The sequence below is a fragment of the Motacilla alba genome, chromosome 28 (genome assembly GCF_015832195.1).
Source record: "Motacilla alba alba isolate MOTALB_02 chromosome 28, Motacilla_alba_V1.0_pri, whole genome shotgun sequence".
Lineage (NCBI taxonomy): Eukaryota > Metazoa > Chordata > Aves > Passeriformes > Motacillidae > Motacilla > Motacilla alba.
In genome coordinates this window covers 4,157,630-4,170,235 of record NC_052043.1, presented here as the reverse complement: position 1 = coordinate 4,170,235, position 12,606 = coordinate 4,157,630, and the positions used below count along the sequence as shown (strand labels likewise).

At 57.4% G+C, this 12,606-nt stretch overlaps 1 protein-coding gene across 19 annotated transcripts in view; it reads right to left on the bottom strand.

The window, feature by feature from the left end:
- The window catches only part of TCF3 (transcription factor 3), a 79,848-nt gene that overhangs the window by 19,364 nt on the left and 47,878 nt on the right, over window positions 1-12,606 (bottom strand). For 10 of the 19 annotated variants that reach the window (XM_038163692.1, XM_038163694.1, XM_038163697.1 and 7 more), the window contains 3 exons: window positions 8,437-8,504; window positions 5,249-5,378; window positions 3,661-3,731 (listed from right to left, as the gene is read on the bottom strand). In XM_038163692.1, the coding sequence (XP_038019620.1) occupies window positions 3,661-3,731; window positions 5,249-5,378; window positions 8,437-8,504 (269 nt within the window). The remainder of the gene's footprint in view (window positions 1-3,660; window positions 3,732-5,248; window positions 5,379-8,436; window positions 8,505-12,606) is intronic. The other 9 variants (XM_038163698.1, XM_038163702.1, XM_038163705.1 and 6 more) reach the window with 2 other exon arrangements.

The window sequence follows — 12,606 nt, the reverse complement described above, 5'->3', positions numbered from 1 at the left end:
GGGAGCCGCGCGTGGGCTGGGGGGGATGGGGGAGGCACTGGAGAACGGGAATCCAGCAAATTGACTTTTGCTATAATTTGATTAAATAGCGGGAGCGGGACAGGGAATGGAGTGCAGCACGTCTGAGAGCCCCGCGCCATCTGGCAGGGGCTGGCTCGGGGCCAGGCGCCCGGCAGCTGCACCAACAGCCAAGCCAGGAACCCACGGAGAAAACAACGGCGATAAAATGGCAGGGATGGAGGGACCAGGGCTGCAAAGCAGGGGAAATTCACCTTGCTGTGTGCCCACCCTGCTCCACCACCCCTGGAACATCTCCTGCTGGATCCTGGGGGGCCAAGTTTCAGCACACTCGGGGCCCTGGCCCCTGCTAATTGTTCCTTTTGCCGCCCAGCACAGGGGAGGCTGTGAAAAGCCAGTTCTGTGCGTGGAGCTGTGTGCGGGCACGGCAGCGGGGTCGGGCTGGGCGCTGCAGCAGCTGGAAATGAGGGTCGGGCCCTGCTCCCCAGCCCCCGGCCCCAGCCCGCAGGCCGGCGGCCCCGGGGACCTCCAGGTGAGGTCATTTCCTCCGGTTAAAATTTGCCAGCGCGGCGAGAGCTGCTCGAAAAGCCCCAGCGCTGGGATTCGCAGCGCTTTGTGGTCTGGGGTTGTTTTTCCCTCCCTGTTTTTCTTGCTTAAATGCAGGAGCTGGGGTGGGACTTTGGGCAGACTGAGGCTAAACAGAGCAGTGACCAGACTGGGAATGCACAGCCTGAAACAGCTCCCAGGCACCGAACTCGCTGTGGCAACAAAATCCTGCAGGAACCAACTTGCACAAAAATCCCTGCCCAGGTTCCTCTGGCACCGCAGCCAATGTGGGGCCCCATCCAGCCCTGGATCCTGTGCCCAAACACATCAGCCCGTGGCCAGGAGCTTGAGAGCACCCGGGAGGCTCCAAGGGGCTCCATGCCCTGAGGGCAGCCCCAAGCCTGCACATAGTGTATAGAATCATGGAATGGTTTGGGTTCAGAGGGACCTCAAAGCCCATCTCATAACCCCCTGCCATGGCAGGGACACCTTCCACTGTCCCAGGCTGCTTCAAGCGCCATCCAACCTGGCCTTGGACAATTCCAGGGATCCAGGGGCAGCCCCAGCTGCTCTGGGCATCCTGTGCCAGGGCCTGCCCACCCTGCCAGGGAACAATTCCTGCCCAAGATCCCATCCAGCCCTGCCCTTTGACTCCTGGAGCCCCTTTAGGTCCTGCCAAGGGCTCTGAGCTCTCCCTGGAGCCTTCTCCTCTCTGGGTGAGCAGCCCCAGCTCTGCCAGCCTGGCTCCAGAGCAGAGGGGCTCCAGCCCTCGGAGCAGCTCTGTGCTCTCCTTGGCACAAAAGCACTGAGCCCAAGGGCCCTGGGTTCCCAGCACAGCTCCTCTGTGCCCGTCCCTGCCTGGCATCACTGCTCACATCCCCTGAACCCTTCACGCTGCCGCTGCCTCTCGCTGCCTTTGGCATCACTCCCTGCTCACCCACCCACCCTGAGCTCCTGCAGCCGCTGACCTCGGCGAGTTTTCAAAGCAGCTCGGGAATTACAGATTAAAGCACTTCATTTTAATAAGATGCTGATTAACCTATTTATTTTGCACGGGGTCCAGCGATAACACGGGGCGGGCTCCTGCATGGGCGAGTCAGACAAGAAAGAGCCTTTGATCCGCTGCCTTTGAGGCCACTCCTGCCTCACACTGCTCCTGCCGCCTCGGCACAGATCTGTCTCCCCAGGTGTGGAAGTTCAAAAACAAACCAGGAAGCTGGAGCTCCCAGCACAGGGAGGGTGAGGGAAAGAGGCAGAACCAGCCCGTGCTCTGAAAACTGGAGCTTTGGCATCAAGGGGCAGCTGAGGCAGAGATTTAGGCTGGATGTTGGGGAAAAATTCCTTCCTGGCACAGGTTTCCCTGAGAAGCTGTAGCTGCCCCTGGATCCCTGGAAGTGTCCAAGGCCAGACAACAGGGCTCGGAGCAGCCTGGGATAGTGGAGGGTGCCCCTGCCCATGGCAGACGTGGCACTGGATGGGCTTTAATGTCCCTGCCAACCCAAACCACTCCACGATCCTATCAAAGGCTGGAGTGCAGGTGTCACTCAGACACAGGGAAGGGGCTGAGCTGTGGCAAATGCCAAGCAGCTCTTCCTGTGGGAATCGGGGCCCTCCAGGGCTCTGCCAGCAGGACGGGCCAAGCCCCAGCACTTTGAAATTCGAGGCCAATAAAGGCCATTTGTTGGGGCGATGTTTTCCCCACATGTGGACTGGGGTTTAAAGCTCCAAATTTCCCACAGAAACTCGAGGCAGTGACACGGATCGTGACTCAAGCAGGTTTTCCCTGTCAAAACACACACTCTTGGAGCTGGTTTCTGCCTCACGTGGATCCACATAGACCCTCTTAACACCCCCAGGTCTGTGAGCCCAAGCTGGCAAGGCCTTGGTGCCCTCCCCTCCCTCTATCCTCCAGAACCAGCACCTCGGGGTCCAATCCCAAAGGCAGAGCCTGGGGTGCAGGTTACAGCTGTGCAGCAGCAGTCAGGGAATGCCACAGCACGGATCTCCCCCGGGATGGAGGTGCTCCCTGGGGAACGGGGCATCCTCACACCAGCTTTGGCAGAGACTGAGGGCACGTCCTTAGCGCAGCCCCGGGCTGGGGACGGAGCCCAGTGGGACAGAGCCGTCCCCCTCCAAGCACGCAAACATTCCAGCCAGGAATGCAGCCCCGGCCGCCAGACAGCTCCCGTGTTCCTGCAGGAACCCTGCAGCCCGCTCCAATTAGCTTTCCTGGAGATCCCATTACTTGCGGCCACAAAGACATTGTTCAGTTTATTCCCCTGGAACAGCCGCGGGAGCAGGAATAGCGTATTCCTGCAGGCTGCTCAGCTTTCCTATAAAGCAGCGCACACCTGGAGCGGGCTCAGCTGCCTGCCCCCAGCGCAACTGCGAAACCCGAGCCGCGGTGTCGCCTTTCACCGGCCGCAGCGGCAAGCGCGGCTCGGGCTGCGGCCACGGCCCCTCCGCCGGGAGCTCCCCATCGCTTCCCGTTCCCCGCACGGGAATTCCCTTCCCCGTGCCGCGAAAATGCCAGCCCGCCATGCATGCAGGCCGTGCAGGGTCCTAGTCGCTGGCAGCTTTAGTTTGGGAGAAATCAAGCGAAGTTTGCGAATTTTTAGGTTGGGACCCCACTGTTGGCTGCAAAGGAAGGCCATTTTCCATGGGAAAGAGAAGTCGCTTCCCCTGGGTCTGGGTACCAGCTCAGAGGTGGAGTTTGGGATTTTAAGGAAACGCTCGTCCTTGTTTCTGCAAGCTTTAGTTTGGGAGAAATCAAGCAAAGTTTGCAAATTTTTAAGTTGTCACCCCAGTGTGGGCCAGTGCGAGCGGCCCCAATGGAGGCCATTTTCCAGGGGAAAAAGAATCATTTCCCCAGGTCTGGGTACCAGCTCACAGGGGGCATTTGGGGCTCTAACAGCAGGCAGGGTCCTAGCTGCTGGCAGCTTTGGTTTGGGAGAAATCCTGCAGAGTCTGCAAATCTTGACATCAGCACCCCACTGTTGGCCAGTCTGGGGCTGCAGGCGCCCGGCGGTTTTGGGGCAGAGGGAGCAGGGATGGCTCCCGGGGCACGGGAAATGGGAACAGGCTGCTGCCACTTACCGAGGAGGGGAGTCCAGGAGGCACCTTCCGAACCTTTTTGGGCTGTCCATCTGCGTCAGACAAGAGAGGATCTGAGTTTTCAGGGGGGTTAGAGGAAGGGGGAAATGAGCTGCAGCAAAAGTCTCCGGGGTTGGAAACTGCAGGTACAGACAGGGCTGAGATCCCAAATGTCCCGTGGCCGAGGAAGCATCAAGAGTGAAAATATCCAAGGCTGAGCCTCTCCAAATCTTGTCCGCTCCTTTGGGGGCAGGTTTCATACCCACACAGAGTTCCCAGGACAGGAAAGGTTTGCTGGGAGAGACTGAGCCCATAAATACAATAACATTTAATGTTATAACCCCTCATTGGGTTTTTTTTTTTGGAAACACTTTTAACTTGAAGTGAATTTATGGAGAGAGGATGCACAAAGGGAACACATGCAGGGCTGGGCAGAAGGCAGGGATGTGCTTCCCAGGGACAGACCCCAGCCCATCCCTCCAGTCCCAGCTCTGGAGGGGACACAGTGTCCTGGGGGAAGGGGACAGTTCAGGGAGGTGGTAGGGAAACATCCAAAAATGGCTCAAGGGCACTGGCTAAATTTTTTTTAAACCTCTATTTTTCAAAATTACTATTTTAATAACTTTCCCCCCATAATTAATTTTATTAATTTTCATAATTAATTAAAATTATTTTCATAATTAAGGAAAGCCCTGGCTGGGGGTGCAGGGTGCTAACACAGCAACCTGCCAAGCTAGGGACTCTGCTGGGATGCACCTCCAGAGCAGAAATTCATACCACAGAATGCTAGAGAATCATTTTCCAGGCTGAAGTGGCAGCACCAGAGTAGGTGCCTTTTTCTGAAAAGCACTGAAAAATGCACCCATCACTGGGTCACTTCTGGTTTCACTCGTTGGGGAAAGCCCAAAATAGCAGCAGGAAAGTGGCTCTGGAGGGTGCAGGGGGAACTGTGACGAGAAACACCAGTTCTGGGGAACTGGAGCTTGTGTTCCCTCTGAAGTTAAACTCACACCTGACCCCAGCCTTTGGTAAAAGCTTATGCCCAGGTCCATCCAGACACGGGCAAGCCCTGCTTGGGAACAGCAGAGCGGGCAGGGAGAGCTCCTGGAGCAAACATTCCCTGGGTCCCAGGCACAGCGCCAGCACCTCCTGCTGCCTCCTACACCCTGCTCCTGCCACTCCTGCCTGCTGCAGCTCCAGGAGGGCCACCAGCCCCAGGAACAGCCTCCACAGCAGCCCAGGGTTTGCCAGGAAGGACGAGCGATGTGCAGTGTGGCTGGAGGTGTTTTTACAAGAACCTCAGGCCATTTGCTGCTTTTAGCTATTCTGGCATTTCCCAGAAAGAGGGAAATTGTACCTGACTCTGAGCACCCCTTTTTTGAGGTTAGATCTCTCTCTATATATATACAAAAGAGATATTTATATGCATTCCCTCCCCAAAAAAGAGCAAACGCCAAATTCATGCCAGGGGCACACATGGCAACATCAGCCCCTCCTTCCCAGCATCAGTGTCCTCATTCCCAAAGGGAGGTCTGACCAGGGCACCTGCCCAGGTGGCATGATGGCACCCGGGGGACACGCAGCCACTCACCTATGCTGCTCTCAGCACCTCTTCTGCGAGGATTGTTTGGGTAGGAAAAATACTGAGACCCCCCTTTGCCCCCGGTGGGGGAAAGCGTGCTCGGGCTGGCGATTCCCATCTCGCTGGGCAGGAAACCAGGCTGCAAACAAGGAGAGAGAAAAGCCCTTCCATGGAATTACACTGGAAAACGACTCGCTGGGAGAGAACAGAGCTGCTTTGAGCCACCTTCACACCAATTCAGCTGAGGGGAAAAATAAACATGAGCCAAGGGGCCAGGAGGGAAAGCAAATCCGTAAATATGGGGGTGGAGGTGGGGGAATAGGTGTGGAGGAACAAAAGAGGCTTTCAGCTTGTGCTTTCCTGCTGGACCCCAGCAAGGAACCTCTGCAAACCAGGGATGCAAACCAGCAGGTACCATGGTGGGGGACACTGTGGTCCTACAGTCACTTTGCAGGTGCCACGGTAGGACCAGCGTGATCCCATGCTCACCTTGATGTCCAGGAGGACAGCATGAGCCCCATGTCACCAGCCCGTGTCGTGGCCAGTGCCCTGGAATGGCACTGCCACTGCTCAGGGTGGTTTTCTCCTGAGTTTTATCAGGGAAAAGCCAAATCTCTCTTTGTAAAGCCAGGAAACTCCTCCCTCTGTTTATCCGGGCTGACCTTGGGCACGCTGGGAAGCAGCAGAGCCAGAGCCCAGGGTGCTCCCTCCTGGGACGGAGCCTCTCCTCCAGCACTGCCCCTCTCACCTTGGGAGGAAGTTCAGTGTATTTACATGGAATTGCACAGGGCTGCCAAAGAGCCCCCAAGTCCCCAAAGCTCAGCTTTGACCCATCTTCCGAGGCCAACGCATGGAAATAAAGGAGAATTTCAGGCTTTTGAGAGACTGGAGAGAAAAACCTTTGCTTTCAAACTCTGTCTTCTCCAGAAAGGGGTCAGGGAGGGAAAGAGGAGCTCGTGTGTTCACAGCTGGTGACATTCCTGCAATCTGTTCCACTGCTCAGGTTTCCTCTGCTCCGGAGCCGCTCTGTGCGCGGCCAAGGAAAGCACCCGGAGGGATCCCGGGAGCTGCGGCCCCGCTCCTCCTGCAGGCAGGAGACACACTGGGACTTGCAGGCAATTTCCCAGAGAAAGGGATTTTCTTCCCTTTTCCTCTGCCTGGGGATGCCCCAGGAGATGATTCAGGGTTAAACAAAGGGGAAATGCCCTGCCAGCTCTACCCTACCACAGCAGGGCATTTTTGGGCAAGAACCTAATCGCCATCCAGGGCATCTCCACCACACAATTTTTTATCTTTTCAAAAACAAAACAAAAAAAAAGAAACCAACCCCCCTCACTCCCCCAAACTGGAGCCAGAAGCAACAACTGCTCTGGGGGCCAGAGAGGCTCCATTGGCCTCCCCCCACCCCCCACAAGGGGGTTTTGTCTCCTCTCCACATCAAGTGGGATTTGCCACCCGATCCTGAGCCCTGTGCCCGCCTCTCCCGGGGCCTCTCCCGGCCATTTGCCCCCCCATTTCTGTTACCTTATATTCCCCCTCCTCCACGAAAGCCCAGCAAAACCATCACATCCAAAAGCAACACTTGGCACCGGGCCCGGTTTTCTTTGAGCAGCTTCAGTGGTAAATGAAATCCACTCTGGCACAGCCAGCACAGCTGCTCCAGCAAAGGAAACATCCTCACTTCAGAGAGGAGGAAATTATGACAAATTTGTGTAAAATTAAAACATGTAATATGTGTGTGTGTACATGGATAAAGTAAAAGCTGTCCGGCCAAAAGCTCCTCCCTTGGCTCCAGTGCTTGGGACTGCTTCCCCAGGGCCATGCCGGGCACTGAGGGGGCACTTGGAGCCACACATCAAAGGGAGGTGCTCACTCCTTTCCAAAAAACTATTTCTGGATGCTGCTGGCAGCAGGGGAGGTTATCTCAGGGCTGCTCTGCTGCGTTCTGGGCTTGAATTGACACCTCTGGTATTCCCCACAGGAAGCAAAGCTGTTCCCCCCAGCAGAGCCCCGGGGTTCACATGGGGTGACCCAGCAGGGCTGGGCTGTGTCTGCAAGAGGTGGCTCTGGTGTGCTGGGTCACTTCCAGGGTTGTGGAGATCATGGAGTGCCAGAAGGATTTGTGTTGGGAGAGACCTCAAAGCCCATCCAGTTCCACCCCTGCCATGGCAGGGACACCTTCCACTGTCCCAGGCTGCTCCCAGCCCTGTCCAGCCTGGCCTTGGGCACTGCCAGGGATCCAGGGGCAGCCCCAGCTGCTCTGGGCACCCTGTGCCAGGGCCTGCCCACCCTGCCAGGGAACAATTCCTGCCCAAGATCCCATCCAGCCCTGCCCTCTGGCACTGGGAGCCATTCCCTGGGTGCTGTCCCTGCAGGCCTTGTCCCCAGTCCCTCTGCAGCTCTCCTGGAGCCCCTTCAGGCCCTGCCAGGGGCTCTGAGCTCTGCCTGGAGCCTTCTCCTCTGCAGGTGAGCAGCCCCAGCTCTGCCAGCCTGGCTCCAGAGCAGAGGGGCTCCAGCCCTTGCAGCATCTCCAGGGCCTCCTCTGGCCTGGCTCCAGCAGCCCCATGTCCTGATGCTGGCCCCAGGGCTGGACACAGAGCTCCTGCTGCAGGTCCTGCACCAACAGCCCCACCACAGAACCAAAGCTCCACCTGACAGTCACTCAAACGATGCTGCAGCAGCACAGAAACCACCTCAGAGACCTTCCCCAGAACTGGGAAACCGGACACTGGCCAGGGAGCTGGGAGATGCTGCTGAAGAGGGAAAGCCCAGGGCAGGCAATGGAGGGGGAAGGAGCCTCCTGGAACGCTCCCTGCTCGCAGCCAGCCTGGCACAGGGAAAGGTGCTGCTTGGATCTGACTGCCTGGAACTCCCCAGCAAGGCAGCGTGCCTGGGTCACGGCTGATCCAATGCAAACCAGGAGCAACAATAACAATATGAGCCAGGCCGAAGAAGACTGGGAAAGAAGTGAGAGGCTGCTACAACCAACATTTTCTAACCTCTGACAGCTCCTCTGAGCCAGCAGCACACACCAATATGAGCTCCCAACTCTCCACAGAGGTTTTGGAGCAGAGCAGAGGCTTCCCAGGACCCCGTGCACGGAGATGAGATGTAAATCCAGGCTGGTTTCATTACCAGACTCCCCCTCTCGGGAGCCAGTAAATGAAGCAGAAAATCTCACTGCATTTTATCATTACCTGGTTTAGTCCTGGCATCCCTGTGTCTCTTCCAAACGTGGAGTATGAGGCTCTTTCACTGCTCTTCCCTGCAGAAGGAGAAAAGACAAGGTTTGGAATAAGAGAGAACTGGAGAGGGTTTTTTTTTGCCCCCAGGCACCTGGATCCTGCCAAGGGACAAGTCCTGTTCCCGTAAGGCAGCTCACCCTGCCCTCCCATGAAGGGACAGCCTGAAAGCTTGTGCTAAAGCAGGAGCTGCTCTAAGTTCACAGAGAGCAGGACCAAAACCACCAAAAGCCCGGAGCTGCAGTGGCACAGGGGAGTGTTTGTGGCCATGGAAACTGGCAGTGTCAGCCCCCAGCCAAAAGCTCCCTGCAGACACTGAGACCCAGCTGGACATGGCCGGGGCAGGGCCGGAGCACACCAAGGGCCAGGACAAGTGACAGACCCCGGGGGTGCCTTCCAGACACCAGGAAATGCAACCCCAGCAAACAGAGCTGAGCTCCTGCTCTGCACAGGCCACTGGGCACCTTCTGCCTCTCTGCTGGGGGAGGTTCAACTTCCCAAATCCTGTGGCTCCTCACAGCCAGCTGGGATCTGCGGGCACAGCCCTGTGCCAGCAGTGTCCCGGTGAAGTTATAGATTCCCAGAAGAATTTGGATTGGAAGGGACCATAAAGCCCATCCAGTGCCACCCCCTGCCATGGCAGGGACACCTTCCACTGTCCCAGGCTGCTCCAAGCCCTGTCCTGCCTGGCCTTGGGCACTGCCAGGGATCCAGGGGCAGCCCCAGCTGCTCTGGGCACCCTGTGCCACGGCCTGCCCACCCTGCCAGGGAACAATTCCTGCCCAAGATCCCATCCAGCCCTGCCCTCTGGCAGTGGGAAGACATTCTGCCTTGTCCTGGCACTCAGGATCAATGAGGGCTACTCTCACAACCACCTCACCTCGCACACATACAGCTGAAAAGAAAGTTTTGAAGGGCCAAAAAAAAGGAGCTCAGACACCTGGTGGGATGTTCCCTCTCCAAAACATCCTGGCACTCTCCTGCCTCATGGTCACTGCCCTGGGCACAGTGTGGCCCCAGCCAGCAGCACCCAGGGGTGCCAGGGCAGTAAAGGACACAAGGAAGGGAGGAAGGGAATGGTTCTTTGCTGTGCCTGCAGCAGCTGGAGGCACAACAGTGTCCTTTGGGATTCTCTCTATCCCTCTAAATCAAAATCAGACACTCTTCTAGTGGGGAACAGGCACTCCACCAGCCCCCACCCCCAGACCCTTCCCGAAAAGGGGATCACACATCACATCTTGCCTCTGCTCTGGCTTAGTGAGAAAAATTGGGAGGGGCAGGATTTTGCCAATCTGCTTAGCCTAAAGCCAGCCCCGAGGCCACCAAGATCAGGTTAATGCACCGGGGCGACGCTGGGGCTGGCAGGACCCTCCCCACACCACTAAGAGGTTTTGGGGAGCAGATGAAGAGGGGAGGGGAAGCAAAATGCCTCAAACCATCTGCCCTGAAGCACAGGGCCCAGAGACCAGAGAGTGCCAGAGTGGTTTGGGCTGAAAGGGATCTTAAAGCCCATCCCATTCCAGCCCCTGCCATGGCAGGGACACCTTGCACTGTCCCAGGCTGCTCCAAGCCCTGTCCAGCCTGGCCTTGGGCACTGCCAGGGATCCAGGGGCAGCCACAGCTGGATCCCCTGGACAGGGGCTGGACTCATGGACCTGTGGGACCCTTCCAGCTCAGGATATTCCAGGATTCTATGATTCCTGTGCCAGATGGGAAGAGAGAAGAGGCTGCTCATTTCACAGCCTTACCATGGAGGTCATGAACTCAACCCAAAAATTTTAGAGTGGATTCCCTCACTATGACCCCCAAGCCCCAGACCCCCATTCCTGCTGGGAAGGTCCTGGCACGGCTCAGCCTCCCCCTCCCTCCATGCAGTGACAGCAGGAGGCTCTGGGTGCTGCTGCCATTTCCTTTCAGAGGCTTAAACGTTAAGTAAACAAAGGTCAGAATGTCAGAGGATGGATCTCCTAAATGACCTAATTTCTAAAAGAGCTTAAGAGCTCGATCCACTGCAGCACCAGCCATGGGCACAAAGGACACAGCAGGCTGTGGCACCAGGCAGGTTCTGATTACTCCTAAAGCAGAGGAAAAGCAGGGTAATGCCAGGGGGAGCTGGCTGGACAGCAGCAGCCAGGTCTCCCATCTGATAACACACTGCAGCTTGCAGGTGTGACTGCAATGGGGAATCACAGAATCACAGAATGGTTTGGGTTGGAAGGGACCCTAAAGCTCATCCAGTTCCACCCCTGCCATGGGCAGGGACACCTTCCACCATCCCAGGGTGTTCCAAACCTCATCGAGCAGCCTCTGCCATCACTAGAGAACTTGGGCTGAACCAGGGGGCTCCTGATGTGTGTAGGAAAGTGAAGGGACATTGGGCAATCCCCAACCACGTGAAGCTTAACAGGCAAGTGTCAGATCCTGCCCAGAGATGGGGCAGCCCTGGATGCAGGGACAGACTGGCAATGAGAGGCTGGAGAGCAGAGCCGTGGGAAGGGCCCTGGGGGTCCTGGTCAGTGGCAGGTTGGATCTGAGTCACCGCTGTGTCCTGGCAGCCCAAAGGGCCACCCTGTCCTGGGGACACCAGGCCCAGGGAGGGATTGTCCCACCCTGCTCTGCCCTGGGGCAGCCTCACCTCCAGTGCTGGGGGCACTTTGGGTACCACAAGATCAGAAGGACCCAAAGCTGTTGGAGAGTGCCCAAAGGAGGGACACGGAGCTGGGGAAGGGGCTGAGGAGCAGCTGAGGGCACTCGGCTCGTTCAGCTGGAGCACAGGAGACTGAGGGGAGGCTCCTCGGGGCTGCAGCTCCTCCCCAGGGCAGGCACAGGGCCAGGGGCTGAGCTCTGCTCTGGGACAGGGACAGGAGGCCAGCGAGGGCTGCAGCTGTGCCAGGGCTTGCCATGGAGCTCAGGGAAAGGTTCTTCCCCCCGAGGCTGCTGGGCACTGCCCAGGCTCCCCAGGGAATGCTCCCGGCCCCAAGGCTGCCAGAGCTCCAGGAGCGTTTGGACAGCGCTGCCAGGGGGGCTCAGGGTGGGGGTGTTGGGGTGCCTGTGCAGGGACAGGGGCTGGGCTGATCATCCCTGAGGGTCCCTTCCAGCTCAGGATATTCCAGGATTCTGTGAACCCTGTGCCAGCTCTGCACTGCTCCAAACCCACAACCTTCTCTGAATGTCTGTCATTCTTCACTCAGCATCTGCTGCACCCTTGGGTCTGTGGGTGCCCCATGGGATGGGGGACATTGGGAGAGAGAGGGCAGCCCTGGCCAGCCCCAGCTCCTGCACCCTCCATCATCATATAACAAGGGAAAAAAGCAGTAAAAAACTCAGCACAAGAGATTTTACTTTCAACTGTCTGGATGCCTTTCTGGACTGGAATGTACCTAAGCCTGCTAATTCAAAAGGTGCATAAGCTGGGCAAGGCAAGGCTGACCTTGCCAGCAGAAGGAGCTGTTTCTGTGGGCAGGGAGATGGCACAGGTGGCAAGCCCAGACCCACCCTGTCACCCCTTGGCAGCCACAGCCCAGGCCACCAACCAGCAAAGGTGGCAAACACCCAGGAAGGAGGCAAGGACCAGGATGGAGACAAGTCCCAGTAACTCGGGGAAAACCCACCAGGAATCTCTCCAAACCCCACCTTGCTCCCAGCAGAATTACGGAAATCCTGCAGATGGACGTGAAGGGATCTTGTGGGAGGAGGAGGGGAAGATAGTGGGAATAAATCCCCCCAAAGAGGAAAGGGGTTTCCTTTGGAAAGGAGGTGAAGCACGGTGGAGGCACCTCGAGTCAGTGCACCCAGACACTGGCTGAGAGCATTCAGCATTTCCAGATCTTCCTGGCATCCCCCTCCTGCCTTTCCCTCGCCAGCTCCTTCTCCTGCCCCCCATCTGCCTGTGCTGCCTCCAGCCCTGCCTAAGGAGCCTTTCCCAGCCTCTCTCCTCTCCCAGCATGTTCTCTCTTGCAGGATCTGGCTGTGTGGGGCTCTGGGAAGCCTCCCCCAGCCCTGCCTTCACCCAGGGCTTTTCCAGAGGAACCCCCCACGCCGTTTGTGCCACTCCTCCCAAGTGCACATCTGCTTCTGAGCTTGGAGATGAGGTGGAAAAATATAAACTGCTCTTCCCAGAGGTTC